Here is a 27700-nt window from a genome sequence, read left to right as displayed (position 1 = left end):
AAAGTTTTAAAATACCGGCGCCGCCCTATTTTTAATAATCGAAAAGCTTTAAATAAAGGTTTATATACGAGAAAACCTAGACATATAAATCGATTAAACCCCGAAAAGCGCCGAGATTAAATTCGGAAATTTAAAACTTATATCGTTAATTAAAATAATTAACGTATAAAACTTATTAAAAATAATAAAGTATTATATTTTAAATATTATAACTCTTTTTTTATTTTTATTATATAACGCCGACCGGCTTAAAATATATTATAATAATATTTTTAACCTTATTATATAAAAAAATAAAAAAATATTCTTTATAATTAAAAAATAAGGATATCCGTTCTTTAATACCGGCCGTATAAAAACGACGTTATATTTTACCGAAAAATAGTTTCGACACCTCTATTAACGTTTTAAATACCTTCGTACAACTAAGCTCTATACTCTCTTAAAGAACGCCGGCTACGATAATATCGACCTTATTATTCTTAACGAGATCTAAAAGTTTTACTCTTAATACTAAACGTATAATCCGGTATTATAAAAACTTAAATTCTCGTTATAAAATAAATACGACTTTAATTATAAAATTATTATAAACATTGTTTATATTAACGAATAAAACGCACTTTACATAATCGATTTAAATATATCTTTTTAAACGGCTATATTCCTATATTCGCTTAGCGTATAAAATACTTAAAATACCTTCTATAAATATTAAATATATATATATTAAAGACCCCTTAACTATATCTCGTATAATCCGGGTACGTACTTTTAAAAAAAGTTTCGCGACTACGTATAAATAATAAAAATTACCTATAAAAAAATACTTATCGAAGCTTATTAAATAATAAATAAAGTTAAACAAGTATATATTCTATTATATAAAACCTTCGATATCTTATAAAAAGATCTCGGTTATTATATAAATACCGAAATAATACTCTAAATAATAATTAAAGCTTTAAACGATACGGCTAGCCTTAACAACCTAATACCTACCCTACTCGTATTCGGAATATACTTTTATATCAACGAGAACTCACCACCGTTACTAAAGATCTAAGCACAAAGAGAAACTATATAGAAAATAATAAAAATGCTTCGGAAAATACGTACAAATATTAATATCCACCGAGCTCTAAATATTTAAAATATTTTAATACTCCCGCTCCGGAGTAAAGTCCTAATTTAATAAGAAAAAAAAGGATAAACCGGACTATATAAGATAATAGTTATTAAAAACTATACGATCTAAGTAAATACCCTAGACGGCCTAAAAGTTTTTCGAATAACCTAAATTAAGCCGTACTACCGGGAAGAAGTTAAAAAACTACACGACTAACCTGAATTATAAACAGATCCGGAACAGCCGGTAAATACCCTAAATACCGAACCGATAACCGAGGAAATTATAGTAGCTCCCATATAACGTGGCCAAGGATAACTTAAAAAATACTTACTCTAGAATATTCGAGCCGCTATATTCCTTACTTAAAAAGAATAAAAGAATTATAAATTAATAATTAAGCTTTAATAAAACGAGGTTATTACCTCGTTTAAATACCCGTTTTAAAAGTCTAACGTAAAAAAGATTAATAATCTCGTCGTATAAAAGGTTTTCGAATTTATTCGATTTAACCCGAATAAATATACCGGCCGGAAAATCTTTAAAACACGGTGTTACGACCTGACCTAATTATGCGGCTAAGACCCATAAAACCACCGGGCCGGATTTACGATACCCCGCCCAGGGTATAATATCACGGCCACTAACCGCGCCGCCAACTATACTAACATGAGCGCACTAATATTATAAAAGCGTACGGCGACCACGACGACAGTATCCTAAACCGCAGCAGGCTAGATACGGCCCAAGGAAGCAGCAAGGATAATATTACGTAATAAATCACGGGGATCACCGGGAACGGCGAAGTAAGTCGGTAATTTAATTAATAAAAAGATCACCCGGATTATTAAAATACGAAGGTGAACTAAATAATTTAACCGATTAATAAAAAAAGAGATTAAATATATAATAATAAACGTTCCCTATATATTTTATATAAATACTTTTTATTTTAATAATTAATTTAAATATTAATCTTAACTTATTAATAAAATAAATAGTTTTAACGAAACTATTATAAATACCCTAAACCTACGTACCTTAATTACCTTCGTTTTTATAAACTATTACCCATTATATCGATAAACGTAACTTCTATTATACGTTTAAATACTTTCTCGTATTATTAATATAAACCTTAATACGTCTTACTAAGTTTCTTTTAAAACTTAAATAATATTTATTATATTTTAATTACTTTTATTCTTATAAGTTATTATTTAAACCTTTAAATAATAATATTACAAGAACTATATTTACACCTAGCCTTAATAACACCGCCCGATAAAGAAAGACTCTTATCGCTACCTTTAATACCTTTTAACGGAACCTTGCTATAAACGTTAATAGCAACGAAAACAATAACGAGCTTATATAACAAGCGCTAGTTAAGCGAATTAAAAAATTCGAGCAAAAAAGCGCTAATTATTAACATTACTACGTTAAGCTCGAAAAAGAGCGTAACGAACTCTTAACTAAGGGTACCTTAAAATAAATACTTTACAATATTAATAAACTATACAAAAAAGTATATCTCTTCCGTATAACTATTAATATTATTTAAACCCTTATTATATTAAAAAAAAGTATAAAGATTAATATATTAATACCTTTTAATAAAATAAGCGGAAATTTCTAAAGCTTTTTTATTTAAATTAAAACTTATTAACGGTTTTATAAAAAAACGTTCTAAAACTCTACTTAACGAGTTATTTACGCTACCTCGTTTCTTAAAAATAAAATACACGCTTAATTCGAACCCTATTTAAATAAATTTATAAAAAACGATTAATAAATTAAACTATGCCGTATAAAAGTATAACACATTTTCGAAAATTATAACGGCTTCGAATAAGCTTTTAAATCACTCTTTTAAAACTTTAATAAAAAATAACAGGCGGAAAAGGAACTTAAAACCTTTAAATAAAAAAGATTAACCGTTTTTTATATAACCGAGTTCTAACGTATTATAATTTAATTAAATTATATCGAAACTATAAAAATTATAATATATTATTAAAGATTAAAAGATAATATTAAAAACGAATTTAAATAATTTAATACCCTTAATAACTTTTTTTCGTATATAAAACTTATTATTAAAATCGATACTTATATATATAAATAACGCCTCGAGAAATAAAATAAGCCTTAGTAATAAACTAATCAAACTTAAACTAATACGGGGCAACCATATTAATATAACTATATACCGCTTAAAAATACTACGGTATATAACTATTATAATAAACCTATAAACTTCGACGCTATTAAATATAATAAATAAAATAAAAAGTTACGTAGTATTTATTATAACTATTAAAAACTAAGATATTACGTTTAAAAATATCGAGTATTAAAGAAAGACTTTTAACGAGTTTTAAAAAACGACACATTAACGTTATTAAAATAAAAAATACCCCTATAATAGCTATTAAAAATAATAACGCTACTATTAAGCACGGTAACCTATCCTAAATAGCCTGCTATAATAATAAGTATACCTCCTACTTAGCGGATAAAAAAAGTACCGGATAATTCCTTAAAACCCCGAGAAGCAAGGAAGACTATAGCCGAAGCATCGCGGTAATACGAAAAGAATAACCCCTTCTTTATAACGAAAATAATAACTCGATAAATAATATTATAAATTAATTAAAACAATTAATAAATTATAAATATTTAATAAATATACTAATAAACGAGCTAATAAACGAGATCGCTAAATTCAAAAACCTTAAAACTAATAAGTAATTAACCATCCCTAGTATTATTTACCCCGACTCGAAATACTTACGCCAAATACTTATTACGGCCGGTTTTAACCAAAAAATCTACGGTAATTACGTAATAAAAAATAACTTATAAATCTCCCCCACTTATAAAGAATACTTCACGCTCTTATAAATCTCGTATATATATAACGCTTATATAAAACACTTCGCGAAAAAGCTCGAATACGAATAGTTCCCCCGAAAGATCGGTAAACGACCTATTACGTAACCACACCCGGATTATATTATTAAAAAAATCTAAACGTCGATCCTAAATGGACGACGCGCATACCTACTAATATAAAAAAACTTACAATAACTACGATAATATTACCTAAAAAAACGAAATTAAAAAGAATATTTTAAAAACTAATACTTTAAACACGCTTAAAAAAAATTACGAGCTTATAAACGTTTAAAAAAAAGCGCCTAATACTTTTAAAATATATAAATATATATTTAATAAAAAAACCCCTTTATTATATTAAAAAACTTATAAAACGCCTATAAACTACCGCGGACTTAATAAACCTTCGAATTATTAAAAAAACCCGAATCCTAAGTATTAAAAAACAGTACTTTATATAAAAAAAAGTATAAAAACACCCCCATTAATATACTAAAAAGCGCCTTATAAAGAACGGAAGAAATAACGGCAACGATACGAGGATCGATCGTAAAATATCGTTAATAACCTATAAACGTAGCGTTTAAAAAACGGGCGCCGCCTATTATAAAAAAACGATAATAGGCGGACTAAAATAGGTCCCTATACTAAACAACGAATAATCGAGCTATCCATAAGCATATTATATTAATACTAAATATAAAAAAAGTTTATATTAAAGCGTTACTTAGTAATAAAACGTAAAGAAACTATATTTCATTACGAATCGTTAACTACTTTAAACTCGAATAATAGGAGAAAAACGCCTTATGCCGATTTAGGACCGTTAATAAAAAACTTATAACTTATAATAATAAAAAAGTATAAAAAGAAGTTGTAAACTTTCCGATTAATATTAAAAAACGCTATAAACGAATTACGTATAATATTACGGACGTTATAAAATACGATATAATTTTAAAAATACCTTAATTACAGGTAAATAATTCTAAAATTAATTAAAAAATACGCTAACTTTAATAAAATATATTAAAAAGAGGTTTAATTAATAAATAACGGTTTAAAAAATAACCCCCTAATAAACCTAAAATCTTTAAAATATATATTATTATTAAAGAGCTTAAACCGAACATTATAACAATTATACTAAAAAAATATCGGCAATTCGAAACACTTTTTAATAAAAAACTAAAAATAAGCTTACTACTTTATATATAATAAAACTATAAAATACTTTTTAAAAATAAAAAAAAACCCTTATTTATACCTATATATAAACTTAACCAAAAGTATAAATAAGCCTTAAAAAAGTATATCACGGAAAACCTCGAAAAAAAAGTTATCCGACCATTTATATCACTAACAGGCTTCCTTATCCTCTTCGTTCTAAAAAAGAGTAAAAACGGGAAACTTAAATAACGCATATATATCGATTACCGAAAACTTAACGAAATTATTATTAAAAACCGATACCCCTTATTTTTAATCGGCGATTTACGAAATAAATTATTACACGTTAAAATCTTTATAATACTTGACCTCCTTAATATATATAACCTAATCCGAATTAAAAAAAGAAAAGAATAAAAAACCGCGTTCTGAACTAAGTACGGCTATTTCGAATATTAAGCTATACCGTTTAACTTAATTACTATACTAATTAACTTTTAATCTATAATTAATTATATTTTATAAAAATATTTTAATAAGTTTATCGTAATATACCTCAACGATATCCTTATTTATTTCGAAAATAATAAATAATACCGAGAATATATAAAGCTAATACTGTAAAAGTTATAAAATACTAACTTATTAATTAACCTAAAAAAGAATAAATTCTACTAACGATCCGTTACCTTTGTAAAATACGTAATATCCCCGGGCGAAATCCGAATAAAACCTTTAAAAATCTTAACAATTAAAGAGTAACCTACGCCTATAAACGCTATAAAAATCAGATCTTTCATAAAATTAACTAACTATTACCGAATTTTTATCCCCGAATTTAATAAAATAGTAACACCCCTAATGAACTTCATAAAAAAGGATAAAGTATTTTAATAAAAAAAAATAAAACGTTTTATAATATTAAAAAACGAATCCTTAATAAATTAATACTTTATATAATAAATCCGTTTAAACCCTTTAAAATCGAAACCGACGTATCGAACTATACGATTAAAGGATAACTAAATTAATAAAATAATAATAAAAAGTTATACCTGGTTGTATTTTTTTAAAAAAAGTTTAATAAATTAGAGCTTAATTATTAAATTTATAATAAAGAATTAATAACTATTATTAAAACTTATAAAAAATAAAAATATTATTTTAATAAAATAATAAAATTAATTAAAATTTATATTAATTATAAAAACCTTATAACGTTTATTATTATTAAAAAACTAAATAAATAATAAATATAATAATTTAAATTCCTTTTAAAATTTAACCTTACTATTATTTATTAAAAAAGTAATAAGAACGGTCGCGTTAATATATTAAGCCGACGACTAGACTATTAAGAAGAAATCCTGCCCGAAACCGCGAACTATCCTTACTTATAACCAGAATAGTAACCTTATATTATTAAAATAATTAAACGTTATAAACTACGTTTAATATAATAATGAATAGGTTATTAAATTTTAATAACTTAATTAAACCCTTAACCCCGGGAACTATCTTAGGGATCACTTCGAAAACCGCGACGGTCTCGCTTTTTACCGAAACAAGATTTATATCCCCGAGTAGTATCGCGAGGACTTTATTAAAGAATTCTATAAGTATTTTATATACGGATATTAAGGGATATTTAAAACCTAGAAAAAGATTATTAAATAATTTAATTATAAAAACTTTAAACTAATCGTAATTAAAATAATTAATAAATATAACTTTTATAATAAAATTAAAACTACCTGATATTAATTATATAAAAAATTATAACTAATTTTATTATTAAATAAAATATAAAAAACCATTACACTTAATTTTATTATTAAGTTACCCTTATTAAAAAAACCCCTAACTAAGGTTAATTACGATAATATCTTAGTTATTATAGATAAGTTTACGAAATATACCTACTTCCTACCGTATAAAAAATTTAACGATATTAACGACCTAGCGTACACGTTCCTCCGAATAATCGTTAATTAGTACGGATTACCCGAAATAATTATCTCCGATAGAAATAAATTATTTACCGCTAAATTCTAGAAATTACTTATAACATAATTTAAAGTTAAATATAAATTATTTACGGCTTACCACCCCTAAACGAATAAATAAACCGAGCGGATAAACTAAACCTTAAAACAGTACCTACGCTACTATATTAATTACGAACAAAATAATTAAATATAACTATTATTTATAACTTAATTTATTTATAATAGCGTAAATAACGAAGCTACGCGTATCTTACTATTTTAAACAAACTACGGGTACGACTTAGAAATTATTAAAAAACCCTTAAAAAAAAAACTAGTACTAATCGCGACTATATAAATTGAAAAATTAAAAGAACTCTAAATTATATTATAATAAAACCTTACCCTCCTCAAATAGCGGATAAAAGGATACGCCGACTAAACAAGGTTAAAAGGACTAACCTTTAAAAAAGGAGAAAAAATTTACCTCTTATAACGAAATATTAAAATAAAACGATTAAGTAATAAATTAGACTTTAAAAAGATAAAACTATTTAAAATTGTAAAAGCTATTTTAAAAACTAATTACCGATTATCGCTACTTAAAATAATATAGATATACCCTATATTTTATATTTTATTACTCGAATTAATAGTTGAAAAAACCCTAATCGATATATATCTAGAAATCGAAACGGATTAATACGAGTATAAAATCGATAAAGTTATCGATAAAAAAAAAAGAATAAAACTTCTAATACCTCATTTAATAAAAAGGTTACCCGTTAAAAAATAATATTTAAAAATTTAAAAAATACTTAATAAATACCGCGAAAAAATTATAAGCGTTTAAAATAGAACGAGGTTAAAATTTATCGCGTTTTAATCTATTACTTTAAACGCTTTAAAAAACTATGCCTTAATAACCGCCTCGGACTTAACGTGCTCGGCCGCCTCTAATTTATTTAAAAAATAAAGACCACGTTTAGCTATTTTTATACCACGCGTTATTAAAGAGTTCCGCTATTACCGAATTCGCTCTAAATATTAAAAGGTATTTTAAACCTCCTAATAAGCCTTCTTTAAAGCCGCGCTCGCCTTGCGTAAAGAGTCGCTAACCGCCTATTTTTTAAAGCGTAAGACAACGGGACTCGTTAACGACCCGAAATACCGTAAAAACTAATAGACCGGAACTATCGCAGGATTAACTATAACGAACGCACTCCTTATAACGAAAAATATTATCCAATATAATATACTTCTACTCCTTTTTTAAATAAAAAGAGTACGGTATAACTTTAAAACTAAACTCGTTAAAGAGAATAATTAAATTATAATACTATTCGGTTTTTTTAAACTTTATACGAAAAATAAATTTTTTAATTCGATTTAATATAATAAATAAATATTATAATAAAAAGTATAACGAAAAAAAGGGAAGAGCTTATTAAAAACCGATACGATAAATAAGTAAAAATATTTAAAAGAATTTAACGCTTCGGAAATAAAATAATTAAGAGAGGAAAAATAGTATTACGACCTAACCTAATTATGCGGCTAAAACCTATAAAACCACCGGGCCGGATTTATAATACCTCGCTTAAGGTATAATATCACGGCTATTAACCGCGCCGCCAGCTATATTAATATAAGCGTATTAATATTATAAAAGCGCACGGCGACCATAACGATAATATTTTAAACCGTAATAAGCTAAACACGGCCTAAAAAAGCAGTAAAAACAACGTTACGTAATAGATCATAAGGATCACCGGGAACGGCGAAGTAAGTCAGTAATTTAACTAATAAAGGAATTACCCGAATTATTAAAATACGAAGGTGAGCTAAATAATTTAACCGATTAATAAGAAAAGAAATTAAATATATAACGACGGACGTTCCCTATATATTTTATATAAATACTCTTTATTTTAATAATTAATTTAAGTATTAATCTTAACCTATTAATAAAATAAACAGCTTTAACAAAACTATTATAAATATCCTTAAATTTATATACCTTAATTACCTTTATTCTTATAAACTATTACCCATTATATCGATAAACGCGACTTTTATTACACGTTTAGATACTCTCTCGTATTACTAATATAAACCCTAGTACGTCTTACTAGGTTTCTTTTAGAACCTAGATAGCGTTCGTTACACACAGCTCGTATAAGAGATTAAAGGTAAAACTATAAAGCTATACGAGAAGTTTAAGCTCGTAATATAGAACTACGGAGATATAGAAAAGGAGACTATTTTAACCTAGTTATTAATAATCTAGCGGATAAGCTAAAAACTCCTTTTAACCCTCGGACTAACCCTAATCCGAGACTTTAATATATAAAGCGAGCTACGCGATATTACACAGGCGTATACTTAGTCGCATAATAAATTAAACCGACTAATTTACGTACGCTTACCGGTAAAGCTAAAAACTTAATACCTCAAAGGAACGCTATTTTAAATCGTATTACCCCTATATAGATTAGTAAAGTTAAAACTTTATTAATTTAAAACGTATTATAATTATTACGAATAAAATTTAAAAATAACCGTATTAATATATAACGCTTACTTATTATTTATTACAAAAAAGCCGAATACCTTCGGTATTATAATAATATAAACCGACGATACGTTCAGCTTCGTTATAACTCTTTTTTTTAAAAAAGAAAAAAAAAACTAGCAAAGGAATAATTCTATACGAAGCTAAAAAATATCCTAACCGAAAACACGCCGATCGAGTTTAACGGAAGCAAAATTTAATTAAAATCGTACGATATCCTTTTCGAATAAAAAGGATAAGTTAACTAATTAAAACTTATTAACTCGAAAGTTATCGATAAAAATTAATAATACGTTTTTTAACGTACGAAAAGGGTATATCTCGTATCTATTTATTAATTAAAAACAGCGTACAACCTATTTATTACCGCTTAAATATAAACTTTAAAAAATAAGGATATTAAAAACCTAAATATATAGATTAATTAATAAATCTAGAATTAAATACGCGGCCTAAAATATATCCCGCTTAATCTTTACCATATAAAAATATATATCTTTACTAACGGTTCCTTCGTAAATAATAAAGATTTAACGTCCTAGCTCGGATACCTAATTATCCTAGGCTAAAAACTTAACCATATAAAGGACTAATTCGAAATCTAAAATAATATTATTTATTAAAACTTAACGAAATATAAAAGAATTATTCGAAACGTATTAACTAACGAACTATACGGCATAATTTCTAATATTAATAACGGTATCGCACTTAATACCACATTAAAAAAAATCGTACAAAGCTTCGAATTTTAAAAAATACTAATAATCCTTTATATAAACTCGAGATCACTTTACGAATACTTAATTAAACTAGGAACGACGAACGAAAAAAAACTAATAATTAATATTATATCGCTCTAAAAATCGTATAAAAAAAAAAGAGATCTTAAAAATTTATTAAGTCAATAGCCGAAATAACCCCGCAAACGCCTTTACTAAGAAATTTCTAAATAAAGCCCTTAAATAACTAATATTAACTAATAGGTTAACCGTACGCGTAAAAGCGTACGTTAAGAAACTAAACTTATACGGCGAGTAAAAAAAGAGGAAAAAGAGAGAAATATCTTCTTCCTTAACAAGGTATAACGTATCGCGATATACAATAACGCCCCTACTATTATCACTACTTTTACTACTATTATTACTTTTAATTAATAATAAAAAAATAATATACGTTAACGTATAATAATTTTCCCTATTACTATTATTACTAAAAGACCTACCACCTAACTAAATTAATATTAAGAAAGTATAATATCACCTATACGGCTCAAATAGGCACCGAATACCGGATTAATATAACCCATCCGTACGAAACCCTTATAAAGGGAAGACTCGTTTTAAAAAAAGGAGCTACCTAAGTTTATTATTAAAATAAAAACTATTAATATTAAAATAGCAGGAACTAAGGTTTTTTATATTACTTTAAAAAAAGTATTACATACCTACGCATATAAACCCTTTTCTTATTTTATTAAGAGGGGCATACGATACCCCTCGTAACTCATATTAAAAATAAATATAAATAATAAAATAAGAACGATTAAACCCCGATTAAAACCGGAAACACCGTACGTACGAGAGCCCATTTAATATATTCTTTTCGCATATATATATATTATAACTTATCTCGTCGTAAATATCGCAACGCTTTTTATTAGTCGCGCTTTACTTTAACGAACTTTTATTTTCGCTTTTATTAGTTATTAAACGCTTTTTTTTACCTTTTATTTTATATCTTTTAAAAAATTTTAATAATAAGGGCTTTTTTAAATTAAACTCGCGATTTTTTTAACGCTTTAAAAAAGTTAAATTAACTTTTTTTAACGCTTTAAAAAAGTTAAATTAACTTTTTTTAACATGCATATTTAATTATATATAAAAGTTATTTTATAAGTTATTTTATTTATACTCTTTATTATTTAATTTATAATATTTAAAATTAATATCGAAAAGTTCTTTTAATAAATAATAACTTTATTTTTAATAGAAGAAAAATGTTTAATTATTTATTTAAAGTTAAATAACGTTTAAAAGCTATAAGTATTAATTACTTTTAAATATAACGAAATAATTATAAGCGTTTAAAATCATATATTTAGTTTATTAATTACTTTATTTAAATAATGAGGTATTAAATTAAATATATTAAATATAAATTTCATATTTATTTTTATAAAAATAATAAAATACGCGGCCTTAAAATAATAAGAAACTTTAACTTTATAATATAATTTATTATTACTTTAATAACTAACTCGATTTCTTTTAAATATATTCGCTTTAATTATAAATAAAGTATTATATTTAATAATTAACGTAGGTAAAATAACTAAAGAAATATACTAAACGTAATAATATTATTGTTTTTATAATATTCTTCGAATTACGTTAAAGTATAGCTTTTATAGCCGTTAAAAATAAAAACGTAATTATTACGATCGGCGGGTTAGTCCCCCGCGAGGTATCACTTAAGGCGTAGAATTAAATAAAAATAACCGTTTAGTTATTTCTAAAGCTTTTATTTTATAGCGTAATAATTAATTTAAACGTATTATAATATATTTATTAAATAAGAGATATAGGTTCGATTTTTATATTTATCGAATAAGAGCTTTCTTTAATTATTTAAATAAAATCGCTAATAAATAAGCAAGGCCTTATACGGATTGATTCTTTATATAGAAGCTTTAAGGTTTCTTTATACCGAGCTTAAATAAATTATACGGTTATTAAGAGTTTATCGCCTTAAGTATAAGGGTATACCCTTAGAGAGGAGGTATAATATTACGATCGGCGGGTTGGCCCCCCGCGGGGTAGTATTTAAGGCGTAGAATTAAATAAAAATGACCGTCTAGTTATTTTCGAAGCTTTTACTTTATAGCGTAATAATTAATTTAAACGTATTATAATAATAATAATAACCCTTTATTTATAACTTAATATATTTATAGAAATATTTAATTTAATTATTTAATCGCTTAATAAATTATATTCGTAAGCTTAGTTTATAAAATAATATTAACTTCAAATAATTAAAAATAATAAAACATATTAGCCTTTTAAATTAATATACTTAATAGCCGTCGATTATTTTTAATTATTAAGTTAAACTAATTTCACTTTCTTATATTAATCGACGTGTATTATAATAAGTATTAATTTAGTTATACTTATTATAAATCTAGTTATAACGAACGTTAATTAAGTTTTAAAAGGAACTTAATAAAACGTAGTTAAGTTTATATTAATAATACGAGAAATTATTTAAACGTGCGATAAAAAAAGCGCCTTATCGATATAATAAATAATAAGCCAGCTGACGGTGCTACGGTCACCCCATGCAACGGCGACCCCTAAATTTAAATAGCCCCTAATAGTACCATATATAAATTAGTATATAAACTAGTTAGCTTTTAATTTATAATTAATTAAATAATACTATCGTCTTTTTTTTTTCCTCTTTTCGATAGGCCGTAAACTTAACGAGTTAGTATTATAACGCGCGATTTAAGATGTTATAAATAGCTCGTTAATAAAATAAGCCGCCGAGAAGTATAATATTTTTAAAATAACTTTAAGGACTCGGATTTACGGCCGTAAGACTATAAAATAACGGAATATGTCCTTCTAAACCTAAATAATAGCGGAAAAGTTTTAGATCGTGACTTAGTACCTTGCGTAATATGATCTAGGCTGTTTACCGGCGTACGTTATTTTTCGAATATTCGCCTAACGGATTATTTAAATTAACGGGATTAATATAATATTTAGTAAGTACTAGGTTAAAAGATTTATTACTCGCTATTTATTTATTAATATTACTTTTTTTAAAAGGATGGATTTCTTAAAGCTTAATGTAACTTTCGTAAAAAAAATTATCGAGTTTTTTAAGCGGCTTAAAGATCTATTTTAAAATCGATCTCTCCGGAGTTTCGGTTTAATATCGATAAGATCGATAATTAGCTCGGCTATAAAATAAATATAATAATTATTAAATTTATTAGAATAAAAAAGATATTAGTTATAAACTCTTTTAATTAAGAATAGGCTTTTATGGTCGAATATAATAACGTTTTAAGCCGAGCTTTGCCTTTTTTTATTATACTTAAAGGTTAATAAGTTTAATAATAATAGTTTTTAGAGGAGGAGGACTCGCTAACGGATATTATAAAGGATTAGGTTTTTACGGTATCCTTTAAAGGCTAAACTAATAAGGAGCTAGCCTTAGTATAGTTAAATAAGGTTTTTATCTTTTATATAAAGCTTAAAAACGAGGATTAATAACGGTTTATTATCTTAAATAATTACGCTAGCTACGTAAGTAAAGATTTTATTATAACGTATTTAAAATATAAAATATAGCTTTTTTTTCCGGTATACTCGTTATACTTATTATAACCTTTAAGTTTTAATTTTTTTAATATATTAAAAGATATTTATTATTAAAAAATAACCTTATATTATATAAGGCTTAATAATATAAATATAAATAAGAAAAACTTTTTTCGATATTACGAGCTAGTTAAAAGGTTTATTTTTTAGCCGTATATAATAATTAGCGGCTAGGCCGTGATTAATATATTCTTTCGCGATATTAATAAGCCCTTTAATAGCCAGAACCGGAGAATAGAAGACTAGGTAGAGGTAGGATTATTTAAGCCTCCCCTTAACGTTTTCGATAAACAATTCTCCTCTATAGCGTTATTAATATTTATAATTAGTCGTTAAATTAAAGAGTTAGCGGATACGTTTAATAATAATAATATTATTTTTAATAGCGCGACGCGCCAGGTTTTGTTCCGGAAGCTTTAAAAGAGTTTAAATATTTTGAACGGCTAGATCGGCTAATTAGAGCACGAGAAGTTAGTTTTAAAAGGTAATTTAAAAAAAGAAAGAGGTAAAAAGAGGAAAAAAGTAATACTTAACCCTAATTAGAAATTTACGCGTATACGAGATACTATAATAATTAAAAAAGAAATAAATAGCGTTATATTAGAACCTTAAGCTGTTACTCTTTTATCGTTAGCGTCGAAAGCCGTTATAATTAAATCTAACTTTAAATTTAAAATTAAAAGTATTATAGAAGCGTTTCGAGATTAAAACGGTGTTTTTAAGATTTTATATTAATTTTTAATTAAATTATTCGTATTATTATTATGTAGTATTGTTATTAGTTTTTAGGGTCGCCGTTATATAAGGTGATCGTAGCACTATTAACTAGCTTAGTATTTTTAATTTTTAAAGTAATAATAAAAATAATCGAGCGAAGAGATTTATATAATAATATTATTAAAACTATTTACTTTATTAATAAGTTAAATTATACTTAAATTAATTATTAAAATAAAAAGTATTAATATAAAATATATAAGGAATGTCCATCGTTATATATCTCGTCTCTCCTTCACTAATTCGAAGATCTGTCGGATCTGCCCAGATTCTCCAAATCCTTCCTCGTCCTGGATCTGCGGATCTCCCCCAGATCTCCAGATACATCACGTGACCTAAGTTAGTCACCCATCTCTGGCCGTGCCGTTCTGGCTGTCCAGACCAGGCTGTCCAGTTCGTACTAGCCGCCTGGTGCTGTCGTCGTTGGTCGGTCCCATGCCTTTCCCCTGATGACCGTCATCGTGCCCCCGGCGGGTGGGTCCGTCATCGTTAGTAGGTCGTAAGCGCTGACTGGGTGGGGCTGGCTTGTGCTGGGTCTCGTACATGTTCCGGGGCATCGTAGAGCCGTGTCGGAAGTAGGTCTATGTCGCATGGTCAGGCTAGGTTATAACCCTAGTCTCGTCGAAATTATATATATTTTTATTAAAAATATCGTAGTTCGTTTAATATATATAATTAATTTAAACTAATTAAAAATAACGTTTAAAATTTTATAAAAAGCTTTTTAATAATTATAATAATAGTTTATATTTATTTTAAAATTTAAATTACGATTAATAAATCGTTAAACTTAATATTATTAACGCGCTTAAAGCCGCGCGATTTTAAAAAGAAATTAATTATATCTTTTATATTATTAATATTAAAAAATATTACACGAGTATTTATATTAATTATATATTTATAAAGTACCTCGTTTTTAATCTAGTTTAATTTATATTATAAATATTAAATTTCGTATTATAAAGTTTAAGTATAAATTTAATAATATAAAATACCTTAAGAACGTTATATATTTTTATAATAACTCTTTTACTTATTTAATTTAAAGGGTTTTATATCGCTTAAATTATTAAAATAATTCTTTTTTTTTAAAAATAAATTAAATATTATAATTCTTAAGTTATTATATATTAAAACCGCTATTATATTATTAATAATTAATTATAAAATATATTTCTATTATTATATTTTAATACTTTTAAAAAGTAATTAATAAAAGAGGGGGGGGGGGGGGTTAAGTAAAATAAGGTTTAAGTTTATATTATATTAGTTTTAATATAGTAATTATAAACATACAGGGTCATAGGTTCAGTTCCTCTCACTTATTTTCTCGATTGATATTAGTTTTAAAATCGAGGTGGCCTTGCACACAGTTCGGGAGTGGTTCAGCGGTACTAAATGAGTAACATAGTTCTTGGGCAAGTTTGGCTTCCATTCCGTGAAGATACAAATGTACAGTAGGAGATCCCGTATCTCACTTTCCCCACTGGAAGCATTATAACAAGCCAACCACCCAGTACGATTCATAACTCCCCAAAAGCTCACGCATAGCACTTCTGCCTGACGCCGGCAATAATTTCGCCTTCTCTTGTCGCGACCTCACCCACTCTGAACTTGTGATCTTTCGCAATCCTTGCCCGCGCCCATTCTATAAATTTTTCTTGTGGTCAGCATAGCAGACAAGTGATTCTGCAGATCCCGCTTACCTTCAGCCGTGACGTCATGCGTGAACGTCTCCGTCTGGCTCTGCAGCCCAAGCTGCTGTAACAACGGACTTGACACCGGCTTAAGAGTGACATTAGCCTCGGGCCGCGCAAAGTAAATCAAACTAAGGCGCGGCCTGTCGGCCTGGTCCGGCGGCCGCCGCACGACGCGGTGGATGGTGCTCTTGAGGTACCCGCCGCTGAAGAACTCGAGCGCGTCGGCGATATTGACGACGACAGCCTCGGGCCGCGACCGGCCGTACCGCCACTGGCCCTCGGGCGTTTGGACCTGTAGCGACGCGACGGGCTGGTGGAACAGGAACGTCAATGTGTTGTAGTCGGAGCAGGGGCAGGAGCAGGCGGTCGTGGATCCGGCACTATAAGTCCCGGATCTAGTCGAGGTGGTCGAGGATGAGCTGAGGATGGGGCCGTTCGTGCGCCGGGGTGAACTTGGGGATGTTGTACATCTCCACATTGTCCCGGTCGTTGGCGCTCCTTGTAGCCCCGGAAGTCGCCCTTGGCGGTGTCGCAGGCGCATCTGCGTCGCTCTTCCAGGGGCAGTTCGAAGACGTCACGACAGAGCGCATACTGTCTTCGGATCTTTTCATCGGAGAACCCGTGACCGGTGACCAGAAAGAAGCCTTTGGATGGATTGTCGTTTTAGCTAAAGTAAGCCACATAATCATATCGATTACTCACGGACCATTCGTGTTGATGAAGGATAGGACTTGTTTCGCTAGAGCCGCCTTTCCTCCTGGAGGCTCCATCTTGGAAATTTGAAGGGCCTCGAGGTTCGCATATTGCACTTTCACGTCTCATCAGTAAGACTGTTACTTCAGGGGTCACCAATTGGAGTGGCCATTAAAGCTTACATTGTTCCCGAGTCTCTTGGGGATACTCGTGAGGGCCCAGTGGCTTCGAAGTTCGAGACGACATGGCGGCGGTTCAACAGAATGCCAGATGATTCCAGGATGTTGAACAGTCTCATTTTCAGTCAGTTAAACGATTCGTATCTAAAGCCGTGCGGGGTTAGAACCATGCCATCTACTCCAATAAGTAGCCGGCTGTCCGGGAGGCGGCCTCGATACGGCGTGGGAGGCCAGAGCGAAAGAAGAAGAGACCTGATCCTTTCTTGATCTTCATAGTTTCTCCTGGTCGGATAGGGAACCAATCTGCAGTGCTTCTTACACTCGAGACTATGGAAACACCTAGCAAAGAAACCCCACAAGCCCCGTGACTTCAGGCGTAGTTGATGGCTGTAATGAAAAGAAATCAGATCGCAGACGGTTTCGAGAACTGGTCTGGGATTCGTTGGACAGAAGCCCCGAGGAACGCCGATTCATCTCGAAAATCGATTTCTACATCTCGACTTGGGCTGGATTGGCCTATTTCAGCAAGAATCTGAATAAGATGAAAACAACTAACATTCGGTCAGCAAGCAGCACTATATACGGGTATGAACGGAGTTGGAGGCCTATCCGGATGGCGATGGTTATTCAGCTTCGACGGCATCATTACTCTGCCAATGGCCATATGGGGTAAGTAATTGTAGATGACATCTAGGGCTAACCATGCTAACACGCTTGACAGCCTACTACGCCCTGCCCGATTTGCCAAGCAACACAAGAGTTCGGTGGCTTACGCCCGAGGAGAAGCAACTGGCCTTGGATCGCATGAAGCGAGTGGGGAAGCAGCTGGATGAGCCTTTCACACTGGCTGGGCTGAAACGCATCCTTGGAAAGTGGCATTTCTGGGTGTATACTGCCTACTACACGCGAGTACCGGCCAGACCCCCATGGTACCGGTAGTGGAATCTAATTGCATTCAGGTTCTTCATCTGCAGCGAGAACATCGGGACGTACATGAACCTTTGGCTGAAAAGCCTCAATCGGTGCGTATTGCCTCTCCTATTTACTTGTAAGTTATCCCCCAAGTACTGATACCAACAGCTATACGGTACCACAATCAACAATTTCCCGACCGTAACCAACGCCGTCACCATTGTCACTACCCTCGCTTATGGCTGGGTGAGCGACGGCCTTCAGATACGAGCACCGATTGTGTACTTCTCTCTTACTGTTTGCTTCTTCGCGGCCATGAACCTAGCGATATGGGATGGCGTACCATTTGGGCTTGAATGGGCCTCATTCTACATGACCGGGTAAGTGTGCCCTCTCCTGCCTGTGTTGGTCTCTATGCTGATAGGACTTTCCAGCTTCGCACAGGGGCCAGGACCCATCTTCCTTGTAAGTCAGGAAGTCGCTCCCTAGACCAAAGCTCAACGCGGTGTAGGCTAATAATTCTCTGAAACTCATCTAGACCATGGTGAATGAATATTGTGCCGGGACAACCTCGAGCGCAAGTTCATCCTAGGAATAATAAATTCCATCGCGTAAGAAGCCACGGTTTTGATCTCTTCCTGATAGGGAAGCAGGTCCCATTGCTAATACTGGTTTCGTAGCTACGCTTTCAATGCCTGGATAGCCCTGGTCACATACAACACCACCTATGCCCCGCGCTTTCTGGTGGGAAACTCCATCACGGCCGGCCTGATCGTATGCGCCGGAATGACCCTGACGGCTGCCGTTCTACTTCAAAGGCGCGATGACCGTCAGTAGCTTCTCATCTTGTTATGAGTTCTTGTGTCTATATCCTTACCTATGCTTCCAGGTAATAAAATGAATGAGTCATCCATTGAGAATGTCATGCTTGACGGTAAGAGAGAAGCAGATTATGGCTGAGCGTCCTCCTTTCTAGTGTGTGTGGAAAAAAGGTCAATAGCATTGAAACTGGCTTTTATAACTTCGTCACTGCGATGGCCGTGTTGAAACAGTTGGTAATTGGTTCCATGGGTCAATCAAAATAAGATGGAAAGGATTGAATATATTACGATTTCCATGTCATAATCATGCTTTTAGTGGACGCCCGCCTCGTGATCCTCATAACGACTTCCCGATCGGGTGCTGCCATACCCACAACCGTGTCCTTGCGTTCCTTTGGCAGCACGAATTCTTCTTCCTGCCGGGGGCTTATGTCAAGGGTTGAAAACAACCGGATGGCTGGTGAAATGGCCATGTTTGTCGCAAGGAACCTCCCGGGACATATCGTGCCGAATAAGCCAAAGACTCGCAGTTTCTTCTTTACCTCCAGGTCGAACTTTCCCTCCTTCAAGAACCGCTCCGGCTCGAACTCGTCTGCATCCTCGCCCCATATATTCCGCCGGTGTTTTAGCTACGACAGGATCGCCGGGCCTTGCGGTTCGTCTGGCTGATTGCTCGGCCTTGATCACATGGACCGTAACGCCACCCGCAAGGTAAGTTTATCTTCGTAAAATCCCCACCAACGAGCCAGCCGCTGCAATGACCTCCCTCCCATTCGCCAACAAGCCACCAACGTGACTAATTATCATCTGCGTAGCTTAACTACTGCCACTGAATACTACACCACCACTACGTCCTATACCACAACGGAGACGGTCGTTGTCACGACCACCAGCCCGTCCCCGCTCGCGAAGCGGACGTTCACCCACGGCGCCGGCGTCACGGCCACGGGCCTGGACGGGACCGCGACGGTGCGGTCCACGGGGATCCCGGTCTACGCCTCGGCGTACTGCGACTCGTACGAGGCGTACTATAGCGCGTGCAGCGACGGCGGCGTCACGGCGGCGACCATCACGGCGCCCGCCGTCACGTCGACCTCGACGGAGAGCTTGGTCATGACCTGCTACGGCAGCTACATATTCACTAAATACCTGGGCATTCCCTTCCCGACGATGCTGATGCCTGGTACCACCACGACTGTGTAGTACAGTGCTGTGAGTTGAGGCTGCCAGTGGGAAACTTGTGTTGGACCGGGATGATACGTAACTGCGTACGGAAGCTATAATGACTCATTTCGAATGTAGCTGTTTTATATTTCACATGACTTGATGAAATTTAGAAGCGTTCGGAGGTTCATGTGCCATTCATTCATGGAGCATCGATATATGTATTAAAGCTTGAACCCCATATTCGTGAAAGTCAGAAACATCTTGACGTAGGTGTTGCTCCTCAACTTTTAGCCCTTGAAGCTAATCAGATGTCCACAGAAGCTGACGATTCCCCATTCTACGATACCTTTCAGTATCCTTACTAGAACCCTCATACCCCAAATTGTGGCCAGTACACAGCCCAGTCCTGGCTGAACTTTGCGTAAATCTCCGGGTTGGAGGTTCGGTGTGTCATCAAACTCAGTGCAAGCCAAAGAGCTCTCGCCATCCCAAAAGGCACCACCATCATGGCCTGAACCGAGCTCTTCCTGGTACTTATCCCGGACACCGCAGCGACTAGGGTGATGAGAGCCCATGGGCCACAGAGGAGGCTGACCAAACGCCACAGCCAGCGTTCCACCTCGGAGAGCCACGGTGGCCAGTCCTAGTAGTGGCAGGATCGCGTCGGCTGTGCGAATGCTCAATAGCGGCCCGTCTGGTTGGCGTTTTCTTCTAAGGGGTTTGATATGGCTTTACCTTGCCAGCGGTTGCATCGTGTTACCAGGCCACCTAAACAGTCACTCAACCCATGGTGATCAACCCAGTTGCACTTGGAACTTTTAATCAGTCTGTCTAGATGAACATGTTCCTTGCTGCTCACCTTGCCAATAAATATGGAAACCCGGAAAAGAAATGCACGAGCAATGAAAGTCTCCCCTTATGCCACCGTCAGTGCCCCAGACCCCAAATCCCAAGTCAAAGGTACTGTATCCTAGAGTTTCTCAGTTCTCGAATCAAGTCCTGGCACGCTTCGTGTCCATTTTCCTCGGCGAGCTCCATGGCCCGGTCGCAGATCTCGTCACTGAAGCCCTCGCCAATGAAGCTCCTGTCGCTGTTGAGCCGCCACAGGTACTCAATCATTTCCAATCGCCCGTGCTCGGCGGCACCTTCCAGGGTCCATCGCCCGAGAACGCGCGGACGTTGCTGGAGATCGGCGTCATGCTTGAGGAGCTCTCACACGATGTTGCAGTTCCCACTGATGGCAGCCAGCTGCAAGGCAGTCCCCCCACGTCGACGGGCGGGGTCAGCGTTCACGTTGGCATTATGGGAAATCAGTAGCTTGACGATATCGAGGCAGCCCAGTTCGGCCGCCAGTTGTAGCGGTGTCCTCTGGAATCCGAGTGTTGCTTCCCTGTTGACATCGGTATGTTCCTCGAGGAGGAGTTTGACCAAATCGATATTTCTTAGTTGAATGGCCGATAGAAGAGGCGTTGCATTACTGTCCCTTGCGGGAGGATAAATATGACCATCTAGTTGTTTAGAAATGGCGTTCGGGTCATACCCAGCTTCAAGTAGCTTTCTTACAGCCGCAAACCCATAGCTGTGGCTTTCACTGCACTCTTGAATTGCGGCTCCCAAGGTGGTGATTGATCCACCAGGTGGTACGTAATTGAGATCGAGCTTCTCTGTCGTGATGAGAAAATCCAGTAATGACAGACCGCTAGCGCCTTTTCTTGTTATGTGTTACAATAGACTGGTTCCCCCCCCATGTGCCTAAACTATATTCTTTATTTAACCTTTTAATAAATGAGCACCTTAACCACTTAGTCGTCTTATTATATAAGTAGTTACTTAAATTAATTATTAATAAGCTAAGCTTTTTAACCTTTTTTATATATAAATTAATATTTAACTCTTTTATTAGTAATTAAAGAGTAAAGGATTTAAATACCCTATACTACCCTTATAAAGATTTATTTACCCTGTCGTTTTTCTGCCGGTTTTAATACTTTAGCTACTACCCCTTTCGTTAAAAAAGTAGGTGACTTATTCGTAGGTAGTTTAAACTAAGAGATTAGTGCTACTTGCTACTTATAATAACCTCGTTACCGTTACTTTAAGTCCTAGTCGATAGCTTCGAGTTTTTCGACCTTAACACTATTAGAGAAAAGTTATAAAGTCGACCGCCGAAACGCGACCCGCGTAATACAAGCTTACCTCTTCGCTATAGAGGGTTGTTTATAGAGCTATATAACGTTTTATAACGCTGAGGAAGATCTTTAAAATTTATATATTAATAAAGTTATTTATAACTATTTTTATAGCCTTTAATAAAAGTACTCGGCAGCTTATTATAAAGAGTGGCTTAATTAAACCGTGCTTGTTTATTTTACCGTTACTTAATAAACTATATTATAATAAATCCTCGACTTCTTTTATATTTAATTCGTTAAAAATATCGATTATAAAAGAGTATAAGAATATCGCCTTCGTTTTTTTAATAAAGGTATTAATAAATATTACGTTAATTTTTAAGTATTCTTAACTTATAAAAAGCTTTTTAAAGCTATTAAATTAATTATATATATAGTTATTATAAGACCGTTAATAACGTTTTAAGCGAATCTTTATTTACTTTTTTTAAAATAAAGCGAGCTTTCGCTATTATAAAAAGCTCGTAATTATAAACGAAACTTTCTTTAAAAACCGCTTTATATTAACACTTTTTTCTACCGTAATAATCGACGCTAACGAAGAGGGTTTAACTCTTATATAAGTAATAATTAAGGTTAAAAATAAGTCCTTATAGCTTTAGTTTTTATAATATTTAAAATGGGTTATTCTAGAGCTTATAGAGCCGGTTACACTACTTTCGAATCGAGATAAAGGCCTCTAGAGTAGCGAGGAGGTTTTAAAACTAACTGCTCGTACAGTTTAATGTTGCTACTATATTAAAGAGAATTTCACGGCCAAGTTCGAAAGAGGCCTTACCACGCTTTTTTAGAATATTGCCCGTGTAGCTATACTAGACTAGTACGAAATAGCCCTAGAGAAGGTCCGATAATAAAAACAAGAAGCTGCCACCTATTTTCGAGCGATCGAGCCAGCTTTTTAAGTCGAAGCCTTTTATTATGCGAAACGTTACGGGCACGATATTAATAATTTAATTAAGTCTTAAAATAATGTTTTTAAAGTAAATCGAAAACTATTAATTCTCGAGCCTCTAAACTCGCTTTAATATAAAGTTATAAAAAAGAGAGCTTTACGAAGGTAAATAGCTCTTTAAGTAATAAATATTATTAAATTAACTATTTTTTTTATTAAAAAAGCTTGTTAAAAAACTAAGTTATTAGTTTTAAATAATAAGATATAATTCTTTTTATTTATAAAAACTAAAATAATTTAATTTAATAAAAACGTCTTTATTATAAGCTTCTTTATTAAAAAGTATTTATATCGATACTTTTAATAAAATAAAATCCTTTATAACTATATTATTTTAATTATTTAAATAATTAAAAATAATTTAATATTATATATCTCGTTATATTTCTCTTTAATAATATAAACTATTACATATAATAATTTAATATTATTAATTAATATTAACGAGTTAAAACCTTTATTTAACGCTCTTTACTTTCTACTAATTACGAGGGCCCCACGCGGGAGGCCTTTTAAAAAAAGGCTTCGAAAACGGTAACGCCGTTTCGAAGGAGTAGCTTTAGTAGGCCGCTGTTCGACCTGTGGAGAGAATAGTTATAATAAGCGGAAGTGTAGGAGACTATACGAGTAATTTTAAAGTTAAGGCTTGTCGGACTTCGGGGCGTGCTTTAATAGGTGGTGTAAGTAAAAAAAGAAGGCGGTATAGTTATTAAAAACTAATAAGGTAAATAAATATTTATAAGAGTGGTATAAGGTATTTAAATCCTTTATTTATAATTAAAAGATATTATTAAAGTTATTACTTTTTATACGTTTTAATTATATTTATTTTATCCTTTAAATTCGTTATTTAACGTGTTATTTTAGCCGCATTTAGCCGCATAAACTAATAAGTCGAAACGTGTAACCTTTAAAAAATTCAAGGTATCTCGAATTACCTTACGAAAGAAAATTAAGGGTAACGTACCCTATAAGCGAAATAATTATATAAGCGAATTAACCACTTTTTAAAACTTAATATAATAGAGTATAAATTAATATTATTATAACGAATATAATTTATTAAAATTAATCGAAATCCTTATCTTTAAATACCTTTATATTATTTTAATAAGTGCGCGTATTATTATTATTATAATACGCTTAAACTAACTACTACGCTATAAAATAAAAGCTTTAAAAATAATTAAACGGTTATTCCTATTTAATTTTACGCCTTAAGTGCTACCCCGCGGGGGACTAACCCGCCGATCGTAATACTATACACCTTTTCTAAGGGTATGCCTTTATACTTAAGGCGATAAACTCTTAATAACCGTATAATTTATTTAAGCTCGGTATAGAAAAACTTTAAAGCTTTTATATAAAAAACTAATTCGTATAAGGCTTTATTAATTTATTAACGATCTTATTTAAATAATTAAAGAGAGCTTTTAATTAATAAATATAAAAAACGAGCCTACGTTTCTTATGTAATAATTATATTTAATTATTATATTATAATATGTTTAAATTAATTATTAAGTTATAAAATAAAAGCTTCGGAAATACTTAAACGGCTATTTTTATTTAATTCTACGCCTTAAGTGCTACCCCACGGGGGACTAACCCGCCGATCGTAATAATTATGCCCGGGCTTTCCGTAGATTCTATAGCGTTATAAGCGCGTTTTAAACGTCCTTATATAACTATTTCTTTAACGCGATTCGTTTTATAACTATTTATTTACGTTTTTTTAAAACTATATATTAAATAGGGTTTTATACCTATATATAAGTTCCGGGTTTAATTAGGGTTTAATCGTTATATTCTATTATTCATGTTTATCTTTAATACGAGCTACGAGGGGCATCGTATACCCTTTTTAATAAAATAGGAAAGGGGTTCGTACGCGTAGGTACGTAGCACTTTTTTTAAAGTAATATAAAAAACTTCAGTTCTTACTATTCTAATATTAATAGTTTTTATTTTAATAATAGATTTAAGCAGCTCCCCTTTTTAAAACGAGTCTTCCCTTTATAAAGGTTTTATATAAATAAGTTATATTAATCCGGTATTCGGTACTTATTTAAGCTGTATAAGTAATATTATACCTTTTTAATATTAATTTAATTAAGTAATAAGTCCTTTAATAATAATAATAATAAAAATAGTAATAATAATAAGGGCGTTATTATATATCGCGATACGTTATACCCCGTTAAAGAAGAAAATATCTTTCTTTTTCTCCACTTTTCTTATTTGTTATACGAATCTAGTTTCTCGAACGTACGCTTTTACGCGTACGGTTAACCTATTAATTAATATTAATTATTTAAAGAATTTATTTAGAGATTTTTTAATAAAGGCGTTTATAGGGTTATTTCGGCCGTCGACTTAATAAATTTTTAAAATCTCCTTTTTTTTATATAATTCTTTAAGCGATATAATATCGATTATTAATTTTTTTTCGTTCGTTATTCTTAATTTAATTAAATATTTATAAAATAAATATCTTTATTAATAAGCCGGTAATAGAACGCGGCGTTCGTTAAATAAGTAATACTTTATCGTGCGTTTTCCGGATCAAGATAATCGTACTCTTTTTCGTTATTTTTTAACTTCTCCTTTTTCCTTTCCTAGTTTCGAACGAAATCCTTGTATTTTTCTTAAGTAAGGAAATCCTATCTAACGTTATTATACGCTTAGAGGTATTAGGTTATTATACGGGTTCGCTTTTCGGCTAGGTAGTTTATTAATTAATAGCTTTATTTATAGCGGATTTAGTAAGTTCCTTGTTCGAATTACCGGTTCCCGTACGATAATTTTAGCTAAAAAGTGTTAACGAGTCTCTAGCTACTTTTTTATTTTAGTGGTCGGTTATTATATAATAATTTATTATTATAAATTAGTCGGTTTTTTTTATACGGTTATTTATAAACCGTTTATTAATTAAATACGTATTTATAACCGGGGTTTAATATAGTTCCTTTATTAAATATTGTTCCGATAATATTTAATCCGTTATTATACTTAGTAATATGCGAAGGTTCGAAAATAACGCTTCGTATATTAGCTTTTAATTAATAAGGGCCGGTGTAAGCTCCGGAACTCCTCGATAGGCTCGTATAATTAAAGTATAAAGAGCGATCTCTTTTTTAAATCTTTTTCCGAAGGCTCGTTATATAAGTTAAAACTTATTTAATAAGATTTTTAAAACCTTAATAAGTTATTTTTTAACGTTTTTACTTTTTATTTATATAAAAGAATTTATTATTTAATTCGTAAAATATTATATATAATTTATTATCGTATTAAAATACGAATTTATAAAGTGGTATATCTTGTTTTATCTCTTTTCGGGTCCGATATAATTAAAATAAAATACTTCTATACGGCCGGAAAAAATATTTAAAAAGATTATATAGTATTAGTCTTTTAATATATTTAGCCGTTAATATATATTAATAAATATTTATATTTTATTATAAAAAATATTATATAATTTATTAATATAGTTTTTTTTTTTTTTATATTTTCGAAAGAGTAACAACCTTATTTTAATCGATTTTATTATTATAAATAGCTCGGCTTAAAAAGATATCGTACTCCGTAATATACGCTAAACTAGATAATTATACGGTCTGGTTTAACGGTACCGGAGTCGGAGAAAGAAAAAAGACGATATCTTACGACGCTTAGGTACTTATAAATCTAGGGTTAGACGTCGGGCTTAAAGTATTCCGTAGTATCGCGAACGATTACTCCGTACGGAGACCGGGTATCTCTCGTTTAAGCGGCGGTTATTCGATTATTTATTTTAAAAAAGAGTATAGAATATCCTCTTTTCGGGTTTCCGAAGTTAGTTTTGCCGGTCGGTCCTATTAATATACAGGAGCGGCCGGTAGTATTAATCGTGCGAGCTTACTTTTAAAAAATCCGCTTATCGATATATTAATTCCGTTTCCCTCGAAATAATAATAAAGCTATTTTTAAAATATACGGTTAATTTAACCGAATTAATATTCGATTTATTTTTCGAATTTTATATTAAACGCTTTTTAAAAGAACTTTTTTTTTATTTTTAATATATAGTATTTTAAAAAGTATTATATAAGGTACGTTATAAAAAGTTTAGGTATTATTTTTTCGGAAAGTATTTTTA

General features: G+C 31.5%; 5 protein-coding genes across 5 annotated transcripts; 2 read left to right on the top strand and 3 right to left on the bottom strand.

The window, feature by feature from the left end:
* Positions 1-15281: 15281 nt before the first annotated feature.
* PG994_004184 (uncharacterized protein) lies at positions 15282-15482 on the bottom strand (the record flags this gene model as incomplete). The annotated part of the gene is made up of 1 exon (XM_066855593.1): positions 15282-15482. One exon carries the CDS (start codon positions 15480-15482, stop codon positions 15282-15284), a length of 201 nt encoding a protein of 66 aa, XP_066717760.1.
* Positions 15483-16481: 999 nt separating this feature from the next.
* On the bottom strand, positions 16482-17118 carry PG994_004183 (2OG-Fe(II) oxygenase superfamily protein; the record flags this gene model as incomplete). The annotated part of the gene is made up of 2 exons (XM_066855592.1): positions 16482-16588; positions 16647-17118. 2 exons carry the CDS (start codon positions 17116-17118, stop codon positions 16482-16484), a joined length of 579 nt encoding a protein of 192 aa, XP_066717759.1.
* Positions 17119-18099: 981 nt separating this feature from the next.
* On the top strand, positions 18100-20448 carry PG994_004182 (MFS general substrate transporter; the record flags this gene model as incomplete). The annotated part of the gene is made up of 8 exons (XM_066855591.1): positions 18100-18181; positions 18234-18421; positions 18472-18534; positions 18593-18804; positions 19105-19253; positions 19314-19358; positions 19794-19956; positions 20061-20448. 8 exons carry the CDS (start codon positions 18100-18102, stop codon positions 20446-20448), a joined length of 1290 nt encoding a protein of 429 aa, XP_066717758.1.
* A 251-nt stretch (positions 20449-20699) lies between these two features.
* On the bottom strand, positions 20700-21164 carry PG994_004181 (uncharacterized protein; the record flags this gene model as incomplete). The annotated part of the gene is made up of 2 exons (XM_066855590.1): positions 20700-21090; positions 21148-21164. The coding sequence occupies 2 exons, from the start codon at positions 21162-21164 to the stop codon at positions 20700-20702; spliced, it is 408 nt and encodes a 135-aa protein (XP_066717757.1).
* Positions 21165-21330: 166 nt separating this feature from the next.
* Positions 21331-21729, top strand: PG994_004180 (uncharacterized protein; the record flags this gene model as incomplete). The annotated part of the gene is made up of 1 exon (XM_066855589.1): positions 21331-21729. One exon carries the CDS (start codon positions 21331-21333, stop codon positions 21727-21729), a length of 399 nt encoding a protein of 132 aa, XP_066717756.1.
* Positions 21730-27700: the final 5971 nt, after the last annotated feature.

This window comes from Apiospora phragmitis (genome assembly GCF_038363925.1).
Source record: "Apiospora phragmitis strain CBS 135458 chromosome Unknown utg000005l:1.0-4161743.0:1.0-4166827.0, whole genome shotgun sequence".
In the NCBI taxonomy this organism is placed as follows: domain Eukaryota; kingdom Fungi; phylum Ascomycota; class Sordariomycetes; order Amphisphaeriales; family Apiosporaceae; genus Apiospora; species Apiospora phragmitis.
This window is presented reverse-complemented; position numbering and strand designations above follow the sequence as displayed.